The sequence below is a fragment of the Lates calcarifer genome, linkage group LG10 (assembly GCF_001640805.2).
Source record: "Lates calcarifer isolate ASB-BC8 linkage group LG10, TLL_Latcal_v3, whole genome shotgun sequence".
NCBI classification, from domain to species: Eukaryota; Metazoa; Chordata; class Actinopteri; family Centropomidae; genus Lates; species Lates calcarifer.
In genome coordinates this window covers 11468830-11492155 of record NC_066842.1, presented here as the reverse complement: position 1 = coordinate 11492155, position 23326 = coordinate 11468830, and the positions used below count along the sequence as shown (strand labels likewise).

Sequence of the window (23326 nt, the reverse complement as noted above, 5' to 3'; positions counted from 1 at the left end):
ACTATTGGTCTTGTTAAAGGATTGTTTTGTTGTCATAATTATGTTTTTAAATGTATTTATTAGATAGTTGAAGAGAGATGAAAGGAAATAAGGGAGAAAGAGAATGGGAGCAACATGCAACAAATGTCCACACCTGTTTGCATTCATTAATTGTTGCTTTTTTCAGAAATAAAGAATACTTTCACCTCTTCATACCCTCTTAAAATCCTTCATATTTCAGATGGAGCTGCTCATAAACCTCTTCTTAATTAAGGTCATAACCTAAGATGAGGGGTCTTGAGTAGATGCTGTCTCAGGGTTACAATCCAAAATGTGTGCGAACCACTGTTACAATCCCGACTGCACCAAATATCCCCTCAAGAAAATAACTTATTATTGAGAATATTTTTTATGTTGTTCATTAAAAAGAAACAAGAGAATAGGTCATCTGGCATCAGGGGTCATCTGGCAGTTGTGTGTGATACAGTATGTATGAGAGAACAACCAATTAGTCTGGCATTTCTAAGTACAGAATACATGAGAAGTCAGACCATAAGTATGTATGTGGTCAAGTGCTATTCATCCAAGTATGAATAAGACCATCCACAGTCAGTGTAGCTATCTTACAAAGCTCAGGAGCTGTTCTGAACCTCTGCCGTGAGTCAGTTATACTGTACCTTCCCTGCAGATGCAGGAGCCATCGATGGGAGAGCAGGATGCATGATTATGACAGGAGCAGGTGGACATGCAGTTTGGTCCATATAGACCAGGAAGACACACTGTGGCACAGTCCTCACCCTGTGGTAGAAATAATGCAAAGTCATAAGGCATAGAATCAGCATGGCAATAAATGCTGACTCTGGCAGTCCTAAAACAGGAATAACATAGTCTGAGCAGATGCAGACAGAAAGACAGGAAGGGTTCACTGCACTTCTCTATAGCTAAGTGAACTATGTTTTTTAGACCAGTCATATCTGTACACAGAATGAAGAAAAAAGCAACTGCAAAACTGAATGGATTTATGATAGTAACTGAACTTCAAGAGGAAGGACCACTCTTGATCACCCCAAGCTATCTCCTCCTAGCTTCCAATTATGTAGTCTATATATTCTGACAGCACCTACTGCCAGCCACGCTTTGCTTTTTGCAACCGTTCCACCACATCTCTCCACTTCTCTTTCATTCTCTCTTGCACTCTCTCTCTCTCCCTTTAGGTTACTCTCATGGGGGTCTCTCATTTCATCAGTTGAGAGACAGGCAGAAATCCAAACTCAGTGAACCCTGACTCGTCAACCATCCATCTGCAAACAGGCTACTATCAAATCTGCCCTTAAGTTCAAGCAGTGCTGATTAATTAATACAATTATTTGTTGTACTAAATAAATTTAAGCTGCCGTTCTAGCGTGGCGAACAATGCAGGGATTTTGTAGACATAATATCAGGGACCACCAGGAGCGATTACATTCAAAGGCGGAGTGGCACAGTGCTCAAACGTCTTGCCTATCACCTTAAAGACCAGAGTTCAAGCCTCTGTTTTGTCCCTACATCCCACAGGACACAGCTGACAGTGTTGTCCTCTAATTAGTGACTACTGGTTTGTTGAGGTGCCTGCACGAACGGTGTATTTTGTGAAACTCATAGGTATTCACAAAAGCAGCTGGAGACATCATATGTATTGGCAAAAGAACATGGCTGTCTACACCCTCTGCAGAGCAACAGTTGATGATGTAAGAACCAAACAAATAAATTCCACAGTGAGGTGGATGGACAGGGAAAAGCTTGATCCCTGAGACGCCCCTGACAGACTACAGCTGTCTGTCAATCTACTATTAACAAGCACACCAATGGGTTATCCTGGTTAGGTCTCTTACTATTGCATTAGAGTGAGCTATCTGGTAAGGGACATGGAGTACTCCTTCCCTGTCCTCTGCAGCCTTCTGTCATTAGAATTTCTCTGCTTTAAAGGCTGAGCACAGCCTACCTCCACTAGTCTCGTCTCTCCCTAAGCTTGAGATCACAGCCAGTCTATGGATTCCCACACCCTCCCTTCCAAGCTCTGCCTTGAGTGACAGGTGACACAATGATTTAGAGTTCCAATTAGCGGCCCAGAGGAGTCCTGAGTGGCTCACCAGAGCACTGGGGGACTGCTGGATGCTCACTGCTCTCATTATCATTTTGAACTCAGTTTAAACAGAAGGCAGGAGGAGATGTGCCAGTGGACGCCAGGGGCAGAACACACATCTTAAAACATCTCTCCTCCCCGTACACCACATAAAAGCGCCTGTCTGTGAATGAAATTTTTATCAATCGGTTGCAATAACCTTTGTTCTACTGAAAATGACAGCTTCAAGACTGCTAACAATAGCAGTTCAGTTACAGTTGTTAAGTGCGGAGAGAAGTTCGACCAGCCAAGGGGGTGGGTGGGGTGGCAGTGGGGCTGGTGGGGGTTCAGTCTGTCTTCAGAGCACAGGCAATTTACTGGTGACTGGACTCATGGATAAAACGTCATGCAGCCACAAATGACCACATGGATTTTGTTGCATCCATGGCTGCGTCAGATTCCACTTGGTTTAACCCTCAGGGCACAGAGACCTGTGGTTGGTCTGCTCTCAAGAGGGGAAAGGCAGCTCTCTCATTAGTCGACTGATTCATATTCCGTCTGAGCTGTGAAGGATAGAAGTGTGTATGTGGAGAATCATTATTAATACACGGGCTGTCAGTCCATCACACGAGAGCAGCAGGACCTTACATAACTTCACAGCCAGCCCAGGCAGCAACCAGACCTGAGCCGCTAAGAGACAGTCAGGTCATCCTTGGCCAAGGCACCAAATTCATACCTATTAGTATCTTAATGTAATTGGAGAGCGTTTTTTCCAGAAAAGCCTCTTGCTGACACGACATTGATCAGCCTGGTACCCACTGAGACTAGATGCAAATGGCACCACTAATTACCAATCAGTCTCACTCCTTAACAGTTCATCTAACTGCTGGATGAGTGACTGCAGTTTAAAATTCATGCAGCAAGACAAATGAACCTCTGAACCTTTTGATGAGGCTAGAAAGCCCTGAGAGATAGGAAAATGATTTGTTTTCGCCACCTACAAATGCAGACTGGAAGCCATTTCTAATGCATTCATATTTCATATACCGCAGTGTCAACAGAATTTGTATAAAATGTAGACATAGGGGAGAATTGTTACTGTGACTACATGCTGCAGATTGCAAGGGACAATGCCTGAATAGGTAACATGTAATCACTTTGTCCCAGTCAAAAAGAGCATGTCCAATTACTAGAGCTAAATCAAGCGTGCAGGAGCTCAGTCTGCTCCAACACTTTGCTTAGTTTGCCCCCAGATGGGACTCCAGAACAAAGATGCAGCGGGGCGGCTTAGTCCTATCAGCTGTCCCCTGGGGAAATGACTTCACCAGCAATCATGGCCTCAACGCCATCATCAACCACACTTTAAAATCGAACTGTGTGATAATAATCATGCGCCATTGCATGTGACAAAAAGTTACCCAGGTAGGAGCACGACCACAGCTCTACCTTTCTAACAAACCATCTGTGTTGTTTGCACAGCAGCAGCTTTGTTAAAAGAATCAAAAAAAAAAAAAAAACACTACTGCAATTACTCACCCCTCTCTCACACACACACACACACACACACACACACACACACACACACACACACACAAACACACAAACACACCAATCTTCCATATGAGGTGTGTCTGTTCCCATCTGACTGCCTCCTTTTCTATCCAGCTCCTGCCCTCTAGGTCTGTTTAATGGATCTGGCAGCCCTTCCCAGCAGCCGCCAAAGAGAACAGGTGGAGCAAATTAAGACACAGTCTGCGGCCCCGCTCACTAGCTCAATTCACCACAGTGGCCCGCTGTAAGACACAGGCAATTTCCACTGAAATGTAATGTTGGCAGAAATGTACCCTCTCGGTCTCTGTTGCTCTGTAACTTCAGATTGCAAGACAAGAAATACAATGGGAAAACTGATTGAAGTTACCCAACTAATTTGACAGTTGTAAAGGGGGACAATATGGCTGCAGAAAAACAACTAAAACAGAAACATATATAGGTCAAAGATTCAATTTCTCCCAGTTGGTCTAGGAATAGAGATCTAAGCTCGCTACACATCAAGCATATTTGTAAAATACACATGACCCATTATTAATGTCTGTATATGGCTGTACCAGAGAATGAATCATTTAGCAAGGAATTTCTTGTAATGCAATGGAGCACATCCATAATAAGGCAATAATAAAATGCCTCACCTTGTGTCTGCCTGCCTATGTACAAAAAGCCTCTAAAGTAATACTGGGACCACTTCCAGGACATTATGACTGCAATGACGCAAACATTTTACTACGGCCACAAATTACATGAAATATAAATCAACGCTGCAACCTTTTCAAGTAAAGCTCGTACTGTAGAAGGATGAAGTACTTCATAACATGTGGCATGAGATACCCGTACCAGAATATCCTTATATCATTTATACTAAGTAGATGTTCTGATTTTCTTTAGTATAACAAAGATTACAAGGAACAAGGTTACAGTAACAATTAACCTTTTATGGTTTTATGAAAAAATACTGTAACCAAAAGCAAATTTACAAGTTGACACTCATAATTGCAGCAGTGATCAAACTAAAATAGAGGCTGAATTGTGAACTTGTTAAAACATTTAAGACAAAGGCATGGATATTTTATAAATAGATATTGGGGTGTTTTCATGTGTTTTAAATCCCTTTTATGATTTCTTCTTTTGTTGTTTAGTATGTGATTCAGTACATTATAAGTTTTCCTCTTTTTCCTTGTTTCTTTTCTGTTCTTTTTCTTCACTAAATGTTGGCTGTTTGTTGAATTGTGTATCATAACTGCATGGCAATTGTGGCATATTGGTTCTAAAGAGATTTAGATGTCATGAGACCATGTAAAGGTCAAATAAGAATAAAATAAACAATAATACATATAACATCTAAAATAGCAATAAAATATCACCATGATAAAAGCCACAGTGAAAATAGCAGTGAAAGTACATGATACTCACCATGAACCCAGGGGCACATATACAGGCACCTGTGACAGGATGGCAGTCAGCTCCATTGGTGCAGCTGCAAGGCAGCATGCATCCCTCTCCATAGTACCCAGGCGGACAGGTCTCATTACAGTACAGCCCTGTCCATCCCGCAGAGCAGGTGCATTCACCAGAAAGTGGGTGGCAGCTACAACATAATGAGAAAGAAAGATGGGACAACAGCAGGGAGAAAAAGAGTGAGACGAAGTTTCAGCTCTGAGAATATCAACACTTCATTCCTGAGCAGGGTCAAAGTGTGAAGTCTGCGCCAACAGCAATTCATCCATCTATGTGTCTACGTGCTTGTTCCAGATAGATGAGGTGTCCCTTTTCTCCTTCTTTCTGTAATGACTTCTACGGTCGGTGCCCAACTCCAGCCGGAATCAGAGCATTAACATTGCATTAACTATGAATGCGGCTGAGAAATTATGAATGAAGCAAAGGTTGCGATTAAAAGCTAACTGGATGACACGGCTAAGAGGTGTCCAGACTTCAGAATGAGTGCTGGCTTAGAGCTAAGATGAGGCAAAACTGAGCTGGAGAAGTCTTTATTCATATGGAGCTACAGGGGGCTTCGCTTCAGGGCTTGGTCAGAGTGAAGCTGTGTGTGGCCTTGCACTGATGTCTCACTTACCTCACAGTGTTGGTGGTATTACAGGGGCAGTACTTGTCACAGATGAGGCCGTAGAGGCCTGGGGGACAGAATCTCTCTTGGCAATTAGGCCCTTTAAACCCTGTTTCACACAGACAGGCTCCATTGATATGGTGACACTTGGCTCCATTCTGACACTCACACCTCTGGTTACACTGCGGACCAAAGGTGCCCACGGGACAGTCATCCTGACACCTGGGAAAAATTACATCGACTTACATCGACATCGTCTTTTAAATTGGTGCTCTAAAAATGTCAAATGCATTAAATACATTACAGCCAAGACTTGTAACATGAAATTCAGATGTCAAAAATGCATAAAACAGCTCTGCAGACATTACACAATGAAAAGGTAGGGCTGTGACAATTAGTCCATTAATCAGTTGGTCAACAGAAAACAAATCAACAGCAATCTTGATAGTTTATTAACTTTATTATGAGGCAAAAGTTCCACACTTTCTCTGGTTCCAGCCTCTCAAATGCAAAGATTTGCTAATTCTCTCTGTTTTATATCATCAGAAAGTGAATATCTTTATCTTTGTTAAGCTGTTGGTTGGACAAACAAAAGTCATTTGGAAACATGACCCTGGACTGAGGGAAACTGCATTTCCCACTATTTTTGGACAATTTAAACAAGTTAATTGCTTAACCCATGAGGTTAATCAATAAAAAAAAAATCAATACAATATTTTTTTAAGTGCTAATTGTAGCCCTAAAGAAATATTAGACTTTTTACATTGTTCAAATATATGATGGAGTTTTGAAGAGAGACTAATAAGTACATTTTATAAACTTATGGCAATATTGCCATAATATTTTCTCTCTGCTAATACTGCTGCTGCTACTACTAACATATTTTACAACTGAAGTGTTGACAGACAAGGTGTTAGGATGACCAATAATAACTTTAATGGAGCATGTAACTCTTTCATGCTAGTAATGGCATTGCAAAAGGCAAAGTTGTCTTAATACTAACTATTACATTTTGGAATAAAACTCTCCAGCAATATTGTAATTTGGCAAAAATCTTACATTATTAATAGTCTTTTTATATTTCATCATTTAAATAATGAATATTTAATTTGAAAACATTTTCATAAATCCAAGGTTGACATGGTCAAATTTCAGCGAGTACATGACAGGGAAGCCCTGAGAGCAGCCTCCTGCTGTCAGCAGTCAGGACTTCAGTTTCTCAGCAGGGGCTGGACAAGACTTACCAATCGTCATCAACCACAAAAATTAGAATTGCTGAGGAGTTTCTCCACATGCAGCACTGAAGTAGATCAGAAAATGGATTTTTTTTCTTTACTTAAATATACTGACTTAACTATACAATCCTGCTGGAGTATCAATCTCAGGAGTCTAACAAAGCTATTACAAATAGCTCAATTACATTATAAAATGGTCGTGTTATGTTTCATGTTTAAATTACCCCAGCTTTAGTTTTATCAGGGGACAGTGGTATTATTATACTAGACAGGAAAGGGTGAGGGCTAACACAATCTCAGATTATTCCTGGCAGGTTAATTCACCTGCCACTGACAAAATGAATGAGGGCAATTTTGCAAAATAATAAAGTAAAGGGAAAGTCTTGTCGAGGAAGGTGTTTCCATCCAAGAGACAATTGCTTTAGCTGAACTAATAAACCCAGGCTGCTCTGGGCTGCTCTGGTAGGCATGGGGAACTAAAAAGATCTGTGGATTTCAATGGGAACTTAATATAAGCCCATTACTTATAATTAATGAGCAGAATCCAAACAGCATGTAGCCCATGGTGAGATCAATGGACAGGCTGGGAGTGAAGGAGGATGAAGGCTGAAGACATGAAACCTTTGCTGGCCAGCATGAAGTACGAGATTAATTAAACATAAATGCCCCTATTAAAAGCTTCCAATCCACCTTCAACTGGACTAATGGGCATTTATAAATGCTTATTTCTCTTGAGCATAAGATTATTCCAGCATTTCCTCTCTCTTTTAAGAGAACAGCCAGGTTTGTGCCTTATTTGGAAGTCAACAAAGAGAATAGGTCAGTGAGTGACTGTTTAATGTGTAACTGTCAGCATGAAACCATCCCTTTGCATTAAATACTAATATCAATAAATCATGCCATTGTGTGACCTATTTTCAAAGTAGAAGTACAAAAGTTTGCACACAGTACTTCACAAAAACCTTTTGTGCATAATAACTGAGCAGTCTGTCTGCCAGGGGTGTCAGCTGTGTACCTGCGTCCACTGAAGCCAGCTGCGCACTGGCACTGTCCTGTGATGTGGTCGCATAATCCGCCATTACGACAGGAACAGTCTTTGCTGCAGTTGATGCCGTACTTGCCAAGAGGGCAGGGCTGGGCACAAACTGAACCCTGAAAAAAAGCCAACAAAGAATCATCACTAATGACCACACCTCGTCAGGACTGAGGTACCTGAGACTACACTCTTACACTTCATCAATGTTTAGGCAAGTCAGACCGACTGTTTAGATTCTCCTATTTGTCTGTGCTGGAAAAGAAATGACTACACTACTGAAAACAACACAGTTCTCACTTTGACACTGTTTTCACACATTATCTTCAGAAAGCTCAAATGAATACAGAGATGATTTTCACATGGTAAGTCCAAAGTGGTCATTACAGACCTCCATGCCTTAGTAGGATTAACACAAGCGCTAGATTTACTTAATTGTACTGATTAACCAGTTACGAGTATTGACATATGATTCATTTAAATTAGGGTTTTTTAATAATACTGTTTATATCACAGCATTTGTGCTTTTAAAATATCTGGCTATTCTGGATCATTGTGAATGATGTTGCTAATTAATGAGTGGGAACTCTTTACATCACAATTGGATTCTTATGAAATTTATTTTGAACAAATGTGATGATGAAGTGCCTCAATTTGTCCAGGATTCAATTCACTAGATTAGCTGGAAACTGAAATTCCCATCTGGTTAACTCGTGTGCAGATTCTTCACTAAATTTCTAGAAAATATATGTTATATCATGTCATATAAATCCTGCATTATAAAATTATTTATATCAATTGCCCATTCCTATTTTAAAGAAATGCCAAAAATCAAATTTGGCAGTGTGTTCAAAACCATTCAATCTTTTTTGAATTGTTTTTTTCTTTTTGCTTTAATCAATAGTCTAACAGTAGAGACAGGTGTGTGAGTGAGAGTGCAAGGAGGATGATAAAAACTGGGACTGTGGGTGGCAATGTTCACTTGACAATATTTGTGAACTGTGTTTTGAGAAAGCATGCACAAACTCCACACTGTAAATTTTTTTCTTGCAGGGAACAGAGAATCCCACTTTCTCATTTATAATTGAACACAGCATATTGATCCTAAAGCCTATGTTCTTCAACATGTCAGTCTCTGTGTGACTGTAAAGACTACATTACAGACCTAAGCGTTTTTTCCAGAACACCTACAATATTCAGCCCTTTTCTTCTCTCTAGCCTTTCTTCCTCATTTCCTTCCCACCTTTGTTCATGTGACCTACCGTCCAACCGGCAGGGCAGGAACAATCTCCAGTGATGTGGTGGCATGTTCCTCCGTTCTGACAGGGGCAGCGCTGCTCACATTGAGGCCCATGACTACCAGAGGGGCAGCGCTCTCCACAGCTGTCACCACACAAGTCAAGAGTCAAATGTCTCATAAACATAACCTGTGTTTGCCTGCAGTTCTTTGCATCAACAAAGAACGCTCAGACAAACAACGGACAGCACATCAAAGAAACATTTTTTCATCACAAAGAAAATGTCAAAGGTAAATATGTTGCTGATACTCACAAAGCCCCTGTGTACCCCGGTGCACAGATGCACTCTCCTGTCTCATGGTTGCAGGTGGCACCATTGAGACACTGGCAGGGTAGTTGGCATGCCTTGCCATAGTAACCGTACTCACAGGGCTCCTCGCAACGCCATCCCTGGTACCCATCGGTGCAGACACAGGCACCTGTGATGGGGTTACACTTAGCCCCATTTTGGCACTGGCACCGATTACTGCAATGAGGTCCCCAGTAATCGCTCTCACAACCTGCAGGCACAGATAGATGTGGCATCAGACATGGTAAGATAACAAAACAAAAGAGAATTTGCAACAGCATTTATCCTCAAAAACATTTGAAATAAGACGTCAAATGAATCTATAAAGTGATAAAAATTAAGCCCTGAATAATAATTGCGTTAGTTCATCATGAGTGCTGAATGTTTCAGGAATTTACTCCTCCCAGCTAATTACTTATTATTGTTATAGTATAAAAGCTACTTTCTTCAGCCCCTTTATTTGTAAATTTTTAATCAATGCAATAAAATGTTAGTTTTCAGTGTAATTGTGCTTTTTCGCTTAAAGGATTACACTCCTGATAATGTGATTCTTTTTACTGTCACCAAGTCCCATGAAAAGATTAAAACCAATAATGAATTGATCTGACAAGTATTATCTGAGCAGCCAAAGTCTGATATAGCTTAGTTCTCCATTGTCATCTAAAAACTATTAAAAATACATAATCAAGCCACAAGTGGATTATCATTTCCAAGAACACAGGCACTGTAGTTTATTTTGAGCCAATTCCACATGCACCTTCCCGCTGCTGCAGCTAAGTACTCAGTAGAGCGCAATCAGATACACTGAATTCTCCTGTTTGAGTATTTGCTAAAAGCTGAAACTATTTAGTCTTGAATTAAATGAATAAAAAAATATTCATGACTCAATTTATCACCTGTCAAAATGTACTGACAGATGGACTAACACATTGTAAGTCTTGGTGTTTTCATTGGATTTCTCCACAATAACAAAAAATTGCAGAATATCACCAGCCTTATTTTTTAAATTAATTCACTGTCTTCACTCCTGCTCAGGGTCACAAGGTGCAAGAGAGTATCCAAGCATGCCTTGAGCAAAAAGTGGAGTAACAACCTCCACAGGCTGCTATCCATTACAGAGCTAACCAGTCACAGACAATCACTCATAAACATTCACAGACACACAAACACAGGAAGAACATGCAAACTCCACAAACTCAGAAATCAAAATAAAACTCTATGTGTATGTGTGTGTGTGTGTGTGTGTGTCTGTGTGACCGCTGAGCCTCTGTTTTCACACTTCCAAACACTCAAGTATGTGCAATGTTTCTGTACGACAAATATAAAGCCAGCAAAACTGCAGAACAAAATTCATATCTCCTGTCGATATGAGCCTTCCAAAACATGAATCAAGCTGTAACCAACCTGTTGGTATCCCAGACAAGTGGCAAAAGAAAGCTGGTTCAAAAATACACTGCAAACATTACTGTTGCTCTCCAGAGAGACTGCTTAATGAAGTTACCTCTTAAAAAAGCATTTGTCTTTTTGTCAGGTCACTAAGTATACCTTTCGGACAGGTCTATAGAAACAATAAAACCCATCCCACTAACCTGTTAAACCTTTCTCCTTCTCTTCTCTGATTTGATGTTGCTATGGTGTCTCTCTGTTACTTCATTAACATCAATAAAATTGTCAAATTGTAATTAAGATCTTAACTGTGATATAAGATATACATACCATATCTTGGAAAGCTGAAGTTTAACTTGACAGCTCTATAGATAGCACCCACAAGAGTTGTTCCCGAACATCCTAACCTTCCAGAAAGCCTGCTAATGCTAAGAGCAGAATTAATTGGTTGCAGCTGTGACATCTTTGTCTACTATCAAAACTGCATCCATCTATTTTGACCACTAGACAAACGTATCAAAACATGCTAACAGATAGTCACCACAATATTTTCTACCTATATAGCCATTCAGCTAATGCATTAGCAGCAACAATCTGTTGACATGAAACAAGGAACTTAACAGCTCAACTTACAGATGACGTTTTCCCATATTCACCAGTTAATGATAGTTAAGTTTAGTTGTCATTTGGCGTGTGATAATTAGCTTATAATGGAGCAGAGCTGACCCCATTGTAAGCCAAGAAATGGCTGTTATTTTTCAATTATCCTACAGATTATTGCATTGATTATTGATTGTATTGATTTAATTGTGTGTAAAATGTCAGAAAACTGTGACAAATGCCCATCTCGTTTTCCTAAAGGCCAAAGTGACATCTTCAGTTTGCAAATACTCAGTTTACTATGAAAGAAAACAAAAAAAATTATCAAGTTTTTATCACTATTCTCAATCACTATTCTCAATAATAATAATATTAATAATATATTTAGTATAATAATATAATAAGTATAATAATATATTTAATTTTTGATTTGTATTTTTGCCTAAAAATCTGTTTAGTAATTGATCATTTTCACTCTGACAAAACCATGTTGTAAACTGTCTGAACCTCCTGTGATTTTGGCACTACAATAAGCCTACACATTACACCACACACAGCCTTGCACACTGAGTCATTAGATTCAACATTAATGTCAAATTATTTATGCAGTTTAAAGATATTTTAATTAAAGCTCCTGGTGCTTTCCTTTTAGCAGGGTAATTAAAACCCTTCATAACCAATAAGCAAAATGAAATGATCAAACAGGTGAAACATGTACTAAGAAACTGGTGAAAAAGCCAGATTGAGTCTATGTGATGTTGACATACCACAAACATCACAGAGAAAGGTTTTAATAACACCCTGAAATTAATCTGTAAAAAGGGAATCACACACACAAGCTGTTCACACCTCTCAATGACTAGAACGAAGAGCAAAAGAGGATGCAAAGATTAAGAACACAAGGAATGAGCGATTTTTCATATATAACAGTTTGTTACTTGTTTGTCTTCTAACACCTTTTTTCAGGTGCAGCTTCTGCAGTCAGCTGCCAAAATGGCCAGTGGTAAAAAAAATCTTACGGTGCTAGAGGCAATGAAACTATCAAACTGCTGTTCATAAATACTCACTTTTCAAATCCACTTTTAACTGACTAATTGTACTGAACTTGGGGTAATAGAGCAGAAAGTTTCAATTTGATGGAATAACACCTGGATGAGACACTGTTCATCCTCTGTGACGACTCTGCAAATACCCCAGAGGCGTCATCCCTCAGTAACGATGAGCGGCAAAATTAGTCTTCCCAGCCCTATTGTTATATTGGCTCTCAAGAAAATTGGTTAAGTTATATAACCTAGCTGATATACATGGGTTAATGTAAATAGCTCAGTGACATTACAAAGTGGTACCTAAGGGAGGGATGTAAAACAAGCAATTTCCACATTCCTCGGGGGATGGATCTGTTTAGAATAACTCAATAAGTCCTGTAAACTGCAAGCAAACAGCTAATCTTCAAGGTTAAATGAACAACCAGCTTTTATGTGAGGAACAATCAGCACTGAGCTGGGGTAGTAGGCTATCTTCACTCCCACCAAGGTAATTGTTCATTCAAGGTTCTAGTGGTGGTTTAAGTGATTGGTCTGGCCTTATGTCTCTCCATCAGCAGCAGCAGTGGCGGCAGCAGCAGCAGCAGCTGTATTGGCTCACATAAAAGCCCAGCATGAGATCCAGACCAGCACAACAACCAGAATAGGTGAATATTCCAGTATTGATTCTCACATCATCGCAGACTTGGTTGTAAATGTAAAGACACTACGCCCTCTCCTTGTATGCTCGCTTTGCCAGAGCTCTCATCAGCCAGAGTGGGAGCTTAATGAACCCAGTTTCATGGTCTGCACTGAAGCCTGTTTTTCCACGTACACAGCAGGAGGATGATCAGCCTTTCTCTGATACAGACAGGTCTGCCCTGAAGGGGGTCCCGAAACACTGGGCTAGTGCAGTATTACTTCTTCGGGCTGGACAGACTAGAGGCCACATTACAGGGCTCACATTGATTTGATCTAATCTGCTCCCGGCCTCCAGTCTGGCATGAATGAGTTCCCTGAAGGTTGAGCCGCTGCCACGCAAACGACCCAGGCACATTAAATCTGAGGTGTGTGCGGGCGGCTGGGGTAATGGATGAGCAGTTTAGCTGCAACTTGGTTTAGCCAGTCTATAAGTACTCATCAGAGCTCCCTCAGCTCAACAGTGCTCCCTCAGCACAGCAGGGAAAAAAAACAGGCAGTGCACTAGAGGCATCATCACCTCCGGTTTCAGCTGCAGACCCTGACCAATTAATGGAGAGGGCATTTTGTAATCTTACATGTGTAACTCAAAATATGATGTCAGTTTAAAAAAAAAAAAAAACAAAAAAACCCAGAGCGGCAGAGAAGAACAGAAATAAACCAAAATCTATCCAACGCTTAATTTGCAGAGTTTTCTGGTGCTTAGGAGCTCAGCAAATGTTACCATTTGAAGTTTTAAACCTTCTTTAGCTTGCAGTTAGAGGCCTCAGCACATTGAGAGCAAAGCCCATTATCTCGCTGTCTCTCTCCTACACAGAGGTTCTCAAACTTTACCCAGTAGTCTCTCACTTCCCAGCTCTGACAGCATTTAACTGTGATTAAGGAGTCAGAGTTCATGATGAGCTGCGGGCAAAAACAGAGAGAAACAGCAGAAGAAAGTAGCATGTAGCATGAAGGCTCCAGCTTCTAGAGAGTACAGATAAATTGTATGAGGTGATGAGGACCCCCTGTGGGTTGTGGTGTGTAGGCAGCGAATCCCACACAAGTCTACAAAACTAGAGTAGCTGCGGTCCAGCCCATTAACTGGTCTGGCCTGGGTCAGTGAGCCTAACCAGAGGACACATACCCTAGCAAGCCTGGACTCTCAGAGCTCAAAATACATAACAGTTAGAATGTGGATAACCTCACACACAGGGAAAGGTCCAGTCCCAAGGTGCTAATCCCCCTTGGCTGGAACAAAACAGATCACGTCAAGGGGTACAGACGGATGGTAAACTTCTGAAGGTGATGTCCAAAGAATGAGGCTGAGAGAGCCATCGTGGTGGTGCTGAGCTTTGAAGTGTGCTCAAGAGTCTGCATGATCAGGGTCTGGCTGCAACAGGATTAAAACCAAACAGCTTTCAGCAGCTGACTGCATTCAGAAGTTCTCCTGAACTTGGCCTCTTCAGCAAAATGTTTGTCAATGTTTCTGTACGAGGCGGTGGGGTAGAATCTGTGCCACAGAAAGCTGCCATAAGCTTCTCAAAACTAAATTCAAAATGAGGGCCTGAGTCAAGCTCTTTAAACACAGGATATCTCTCTCCATTCAAATGGCATTCAAGTTTTATTCTTCATTTATTCAGCTGGATGCAGGGCAAAAGCAAACTTCAATTAGAATCACGGCTGGACTGGTATAAATGCCGGCCACTCGAAGTGGTTGCTGCAGACAGTTGCTTGCTGCTTTGCCAACTCTAACTGGGAAAACCACATTATTGCTATCGGAATATTTGGCCCGCAGCCCGACTTCACTCCCCACTGCCTGAGCCACTCACTGTCACATAACTATTATTAACACACACTGTTGACACTTGAGGAATAACTTAACTCACACAAGACATTAGGAGACAATTGCTCTGGCTCCTGAGAGCCTTTTTACTCCTCGCTTACTCTTCAGCAGAGCTTGTGGCAAAGCAAAGCAACGTGACTCATTGTCTTGACGAGTCTCCTGCATTGCCTCATGAGAAGAGTGCACCTCTGAGTTTCAAATTGTCTGATTCATGGTTTGTACCACTCACTTTGTTCGATTTTTTTTTCTTTCCTTGACAGATCAGAATTTTTAAATTGCACTTCATGACCAGAATTAATACAGACAAGCCACTATTTCAAAATGGCATGAAGTGACGAGCTTTCTTTAGAGATTTTAAATGTTAAAATGATCGTTTTTTAAAGAACAATGAAACATTTCTGCCAACAATTTAGCTGACACAAGAATATGTAATATTCTGCTCTTCTGTCAGTATGAGCTATTTGTTACAGGAGTTATTCAATAAAAGAATGACTAAAAATTCACCTATTCATCACAGCTCCCTGACTCAATGACGCAGACTAATAGAGTGAAAAGCAGACAGGACTGCAACCAGGATCTACGGGGGAAAGTGATGATTGTTGCGCAAAGTGGGAAATTTGCATTGAGTGACAAATATCTCTCAGCGTTGTTAAACTTGCGGCTATAAAAGCTGCCAATACACTACAAGACAGGCCCCACTGTCCTCTCCATGTTCTGCTGACACCTATTACATTGTTATTTATTAGTCCTCAGAAAACCCAGACAAGACAAGTAAACAGCTCAGATACATCCCTGTGAGCTTGACAAATGAATTTCTAAATATACAGAAGAAACTGCCAATAGTCATGGGGGCAGTTCTGCTGAATTGGAATAACACTGTGCTGCAGCTTCTGCTGTTGGGCGTGTCGTTTGTCCTGCCCTAATTCATCTTAGCCGAGCCCGTGTGTGTTCACATTCCCCTGGGGGTAGGGGGTGGAGGGGCGCAGCACAAGACCAAGCCCACAACACAACACAGAGACTCTCTCAACAGAGTTTGCTGCTTACAGACAGTTCACTGTAATGCACCATACGCTCCCCCTGATTCCACCTTGCAGTTGGATAAGAAGTAACTAGATCTGACTGTTTCCTATTTAGAACCACAAAACTAATGAGTGAATAACTTAATTCTTTTAAGACCATGCATTACTGATTAAAAAGTCTGGCCTGGTTGTTTATCCCAAGGAGGATCTGATCATTTGTCCAAGTTCTATTCAGGATGTTAACCTGGATCAATATGAGCCCTGCAGGTGCCAGCTGTCTCCTCTGCAGCTCAGCTCTAACAGGGTTAACAGGGCCACTGGTTGACCAAGACAGACAAGGCTGGGTCATTTGGCGCTTTATTCTAAACAGGCACTCAAGAGTGATGCTACTTAAAAGTGCAGCCTTTCTCTCTAATAAAGCTGACCGTGTTGAGCTGTAATACAAGCAGGATGTGAGAGATGCTTTTCGCCTCAGCGCAGTAAACCAGTCACTTGTTCCACAGAACCTGACACGGCTCATGCTTCTGGATGGCAAAGCTTCTGGATCAGCAAATTGCTACACAGCCCACTGCTCCTTCCAATTAATAATTTACCCCTTACCCTGTCCTACAGAAAACAAACCCATTGCTCTCTTGCCACAGGACAACAACAAAAAGTCAATCACGACAGAGGTGGATTTTTATCTACAGTACACACCAACACAGAAACTGGAGTGGAAATAAAGCCATGATTTCACCGCAAGTCGGACATAACACACATCTGCGGATTAACCACGGTGCACCAATGCGGCCACTCAAAAAACAATGTCAACCCGATAAAACCAACTGTTACCACACTTAATTTGCACACATTGATTTCCTATTTTCAATTATTAATTCTAATTAGGATGAAGTAGGATGTGCCACGGGGCAACAGCAGTCGATGTGTAGGGGTGCGGTCACAGAGTGGAGACTGATGGACGTTTGTATAATGTCAATGGGGGCATCCCCATCAGCATCATGAGAAAGTCAAAGAATCCTCAGGGTAATATTTCATGTTTGCTCTGGTGCTGATGCAGCTGTGTTTGTGTGTGTGTCAGTTTCAGCCTCTCTACACAAACACGTGCATAGGTAAACAATGATGGACGATGATGACTTCTCTTGAGAGTTTCCATTTAATGTTACTCTACACTTCAACATTTCAAAAGCAAAGATTGTACTTTTCTTCCACTATATTTAACACAAAACTTTACTTTCAAGTTTCCTTTCATGTAACATTGTACATACAAAACATATCATCAATTAATAAAATGTGATGTGTTATTATAGAAAAAACTGCATATAAAGCAGGAAAAGTGATGCTTACATATTATGGCATCAATACTTATAATCCAATAATCCAATTACACCATAAACAAACAAGGGCCAATTCTGCATAATGAGTACTTTTATATCTGAAATATATTTTTCATCAATACTTAAGTGAATGCAAGACCTCTTATTATAATGGTGTGTTTTTAAAGTGAGGCATTATTACTTTTACTTAAGTAAATGATCTGAACACGTCTTCCATCGCTGCGGGGAAATGGGGTAAGCCTAACCCAATTTTTAGTGAACAACATGTAGAGAGGCACATCCTCTGATTCTGAGAAGCCCGTATAATTTGTTCATATGTAGAGTATATGTGGTAATAAACAACTAGATGAACGACAAAATGCTTTTTTTTTCGATAATAACTAACTTTAAAACATCAGAGGATGAAATGAATGAGAACAGATTCCCAAGATTTCTATATGAAACAGAAAATGAGCTAAAACATTAAATCAAGATGAGACGAAGAAAACATGGCTGTCCTTCATGTCAGATCCACTGGTAAAATGACAATGTGCTCTTCCCCTTGCACTTTCATTTTGAGTGCAGGCTGCAGTGTGAGGGTCTATTGTTGTGCCCAGGTATCCTAATTAGAGAATTGTGGCTGACTTGATTTGCATAAGTGGTCTTAACAAATGAGGCGCTTAACTAGAGAAAGCTGTTAAAATTGCAAGCATGGTTTCTAATTAGTGGTCCTCTGTGTTAATAGCATGACTTCAATTCTGCACCAGCCACACAGACAACTCAACCCGGTCCATTAATAGATTATGACTTACTGTAAACATTACTGTATGTGACAGTGAACATACACGTTTGTTTCTTTCCAAACAGAGGAGGCAGGTGCAGTCATAGGTAAATCTAGGACTAGCTATCAGGGGGCGTGAGCTTGAAAGAGATTTTTTAAACCAACCTGTTTTAACATCTAGGAGACATCAATTATCTATGTACCTGCCAGACTGCTGTACTGAAAACAACAGGTTTTAAAAACAGGTTTGTTTGGTGCATCACCAACCCCAACCACAAGAATCAGCACCGGCACAGCATGCCACACTGCACAGACAACATAACATCCTGCAGCCTGCAGCTGTCAGGCTGAGCAGCTCAGCCGCACACTGCACGTTACATTCAGTATCACACAACAGATAAGCATTTATCTCAGCATGTATCTGCAACAAATAACTATTACAGACAAATGACAGACACCAAGCAGTCATGCAGTTTAACATGTACAGTGGACACTGAACATGAAAACATAAAAATTTGACTTTAGACATGACACACATAGAAAATGTGATCTAGAAAACTCCCAAAAACAAAAGTAAACAGAATCTGTTTTTGTCTTGTGAGTAGGGCTACAGCTAATGTTTACTGTCTTTCCATTATTTACTAATGCATTTCTCATTTCACTATAAATTGTGAATACTGAATACTGAAAAATATCTATCACAGTTTCCTTAATGTGATTTTTTTTCTCCCTCTAAAATAAGAAAAAAAAAGTTTACTATCAAAGAAAATGATCACAATCAAGACACTGGAACTGAATGTTTGGCATTTGCTTGAAAACTATTTAAACAATTTAATTAAATGTCCAACATAGTTTTAAATTTTTTTTTTTTTCTATCACACTGAGCTTATGTGATAAGTCCAGTGTTGAATGATTGCATATAAGCTTGCTCACATAAATAGCATAAATGGAACATGTGTTTTTACTGTAGCTATATTTTTAAGGGTTTTTCAACATACAAGACTTATACAGAAGTTGGTAATGCTACATTGAGGATTTTTTTTCCACCATGAAAATGCTCTTTGACTGACAGTCTGGACTTTTTTTTATTGTTTCATTTGCAGTTAATCATCAATAATGTGTCCAGGACCAGCACTGAATCAAATACACACTGTGTAAGAAAAATCACACTTGAACTTTTTAGCCTTAGAAATTCAAACACAATAAGAAAAGAAACTTTAACTAATAATTGCCAGAGCTTCAAATGTACAATAAGAACAACCTAAAATTAAACTGAAATCTCGCTCCACTGGTAACCGAAATAATTCAACTATTATTATAATGTGCAGAGAGAATAGCCACAAAACCTTGTACCCTTTTCACTGCCATTGTTACATGCCTCCAAGTCATATTTTTTGCCGTGGATGTCTAAAAGCAGACCAGTCATTTAAAAGAAAAGGTATGAGGTTGTAAATAATGTTTCCCATCTGTATTTGATTATTGGAATTACCTTAAGCTGTACCTATGCAGAAAAGTAATAAAATTGGTGTCAAAGAGCACAAAAACCTATCGACCAACACAGAGAGGTGTATGAATGCAAATGCAGTGGAAGTTTTTTTTTTTTTTTGTATGCCTTTGACCATTTGTCTCCACGGAGTGTTGTGTGTGCAAACAAGCGCTCGACAATTGTTGACTCAAACCAACGATGAAATGTGTCTGACGTGTCACAGCGTATGGATCTGTCCCTCACTATGAATACAAACATGATTTAGCTTAAAGACAGACAATCAGCGCACCCATCCACCTTCCAAATTAATCCCAACAATACAGAATCACATACGCACACACAAACACAGGGATAATTGCTTTTTAATGATCTCACATTATGCAAATGCTCATCATGAAGCAATAAATCTTGGAGGGAGTTTCTACCTGCCTGACCACCAGTAATGCCAACAGACTGACACACTGTATTATGCTGCATGAGGAAAGTTAAGAGGCAAAGACTTTTACTGGCCTCCATCTACTTCTCTGTGCAATTATATACCATACTCCTGTGCAATTGAATGGTCTAAACCAGCAAGAAAGAAGCCCAAAAAAAACACCAAAGGTATAAGTTTAACTTTCAGAGAACTCAAAGTAAAAATTCTGCTGGCTTGTTTTTTTTTTTTATCTAAAAACAGGCAAAATTGTGGTATAGCGGCATGACTAATAACCTACTAAATTAGAGCTGGATCCAGTGAAATATTCAAATATCTGAAAAAATAAAAGTTTGAAAACCACAGCAGTGCGCGTTATGCTCAATTAGGTATGAAGAGCAGCAGCACTGGATGGATAGATAGCTGGTACAGTATGAAAGGACAGAAACAGGAAAACATCTCTAGCCTTTGATTAACACAGAAAAACTGTAGATTAAGGGTTTTTCTTTTATACCATCATCTCTCCAGGATAATGTGCACACGAGACGCCCCCCCCTCAAAAAAGGAGGAAATCCTGGAGTTCATCTCAAATGAACTGCTGGCTCTGAAAGCGGTGTTGTTCTTTCAGTCTCTGAAACTCGCTAGGCCCATGAATTATTCTCCCCGATTCTCAAAGTCAAAGTGAAGTGAAAAGTATACAACAGCAACTTAGGGAGTATTGTGTGTGTGTGAGTGTGTGTGTGAGAGAGAGAGAGAGAGCGAGAGATACTGTAGTTATATTAAACAGGCAGCCTAGAAATGAATCGAGCCATCTGGGAAGAGCAGGAGGTTCCAGCCCCTGTCAGCATGGGGCATAAATCCTGAATCTAGTCTACAATTACAATTTACTATGAGTGAAGGAGCAGCGATTTAAAATATTTAAAACAAGCACAACAATAGATTTGATCACTGGTCACTTCTGATTAAACTGAAGCTGTCAGCTTTAAGGACAAACACAAGACACAAGAGAAAAAATTTCCATCCAAAACCTTATTTCAGAGACGATGTGAAGACCAGTGATATTGATCCATGGACCTTAACCCTCTTTTTTGTTCAGTGGCGGAGGGCGATTTTGTCATTCATACTACAGTATGCCTACGCCTGGAATGGAAGTGAGTCCCAGAATCATAATATGAGCTAATGTTTAAAGTGCGAGGCTGAAGAGAATCACATGGTGTAAAGTTTCTTTGCAAATCTAATTTCTCAGGGGGGGATTCATCACTTTGAGAATGCGGGTGCCTGAACCAGTAAGTCAGCATTTTCTGTCTTTTATCCATCTAAACTCAATTGAAAGGTCTTAATGAAGTGCACGCAACAGGACATGATGGACTCCTATAGCTTTGCTTTTTCTGCTCAGACTTAACATTGTATTGGCTAATGACACGTGCTCGGCTGCAAAAAGACAACTTCAATGCCACTGACCTTGTTATTTTTTGAGCTCTTGTATCAGCTTTGTAACTAGTTTTGGATCAGTTTCTGCATAACACAGATTGGATCCTTATGAATGCATCCTTGTGTCTGATAATGATTACATTTCCTCTAAAATTTCCTTTGATCCTTATCATCCAGATGCCCTTTTGTCAATGTTTAGATCCCAGGCTACATCTCTTTGTTCCACTTAGTACAGCCTAGCTATGTGATAGCGTCTTTTCGCGTTTTGTCCTTTTCCTTTTTCCTCTGTGGCAAAAGCCACCAATTTAATTGAATTTCTGGGCTTTTAATGTCTGCATTACGCTAATCAGAGAAGAGGAGAGTTGTTTATCTCGACCTTGGTAGAATTAGTAGAGGGTATTTGTGGAGATGTTAATGCTTTGAGAAAAAAACACACACACACAAACTATTCTGCACGATCGTAACCTAAGCTTTTATCGATCAACTAGTCAAAGGTGCTTATAGACATTCAAGACACTGATGTGCACTCAGGCATCAGGGAGAAAGCAGGGTCTGGTGACAAAACACAGTAAACTCACATCAAAGATACACAACACTCTACTGTGAGTCTATTTCACAGACCAAAGCTCTGAGTTTAATATAAAACAACACCAATGTGGGAATAAATATTATATGAGTTGACCTAGCTTCCTAGTCTTTTGTCATTCTCCTTTGTGGCTGTATAATATTAAGATGCTAACGCCAGATGATTCATCAGTCACAGACAGTGGAAAGATAGGGCTGCCATTAAAGTAAGGTGCAGGGCATTATGCTATCTCACACAAACAACATGCAATATAACCTTCTGAGAGGGTGGCACAACTGCAGGCGAGGCAGAACACAGTGGAATGCAAAGTACAACCCCAAATACCCTAGGGCCCGGAGGCAAATTTGATTAAAAGTTTGTTTTTCTTCACTCTCAACAAACGGAGGAGCTCGTCGATGCGGCACTGACAGTTAATTGGACTTGGCAGGGCCACGAGTTCATTCGTCAGCATTGTGTGGGGCTTGCCTAGGAGGAGCAGGACAATCGATGTCCCTCAGGACGGCCTGTAATCACTGCAACACTCCAATGTAGTCCAGGGTTAAACATCAGGAGATTGCAGGTGCACCAGAGGATCTGAGAAAGACTGCTAATATATGCTCCCACTCCCAAAGCAAACCAAGGACACTGCAACATAGCACCCAAAGGACTGCGATGATCCCTAAGAACAGAGTTACACCTTGAGCTATTATTCTGACTAAAATTTTCATGAATTCAAGGTCCTGAAGAGTGATGTGGGTGTCTATAAGAAATATTTTACAAAGATACTGTATGAGACTTGTCATGTGCACAGGCTAGATCAATTGTTCCCAGTCTGGGGTTCAGGACCCCCATAAGGGCTCACAAATTCACGCTGAGGGGTCATGAATAAAGGAGAAAAATATTTCTTCTGAACAATATTCTGTTAATTCATTTTTCACACTTTCCTCTAATCTTTGATTTTTTTGTGAATTATTGGGTAATTTTAGCTTTTTCTACTGTTTAAAAATTACTAAACAAGGGGGAAAAAACACACTCCAGTTGAACTTGTCACAACTTGTAGATATATGCAACTAATTATAGAGATCACAACACTGGTTTGTTTTAAGGGCCACAGCTCACAAAATGAGATGATTAATAAGGAGAGAAAGAAAAACACTATTTCTTCTACACAAATGATGACTTTTTAAAAAACTTTTCTCTAATATTTTTCTTTTCATTGTATAATACTGACTAAAT

The 23326-nt window shown here is 40.2% G+C and overlaps 1 protein-coding gene across 1 annotated transcript in view; it reads right to left on the bottom strand.

Annotated features, from left to right (window-relative positions):
• megf11 (multiple EGF-like-domains 11) overlaps positions 1-23326 on the bottom strand; it is a 70124-nt gene that overhangs the window by 16815 nt on the left and 29983 nt on the right. Inside the window, 6 exon segments of the mRNA XM_051073349.1 lie at positions 657-777; positions 5045-5219; positions 5706-5918; positions 7947-8083; positions 9227-9347; positions 9516-9762. Of these exon segments, the coding sequence (XP_050929306.1) occupies positions 657-777; positions 5045-5219; positions 5706-5918; positions 7947-8083; positions 9227-9347; positions 9516-9762 (1014 nt within the window).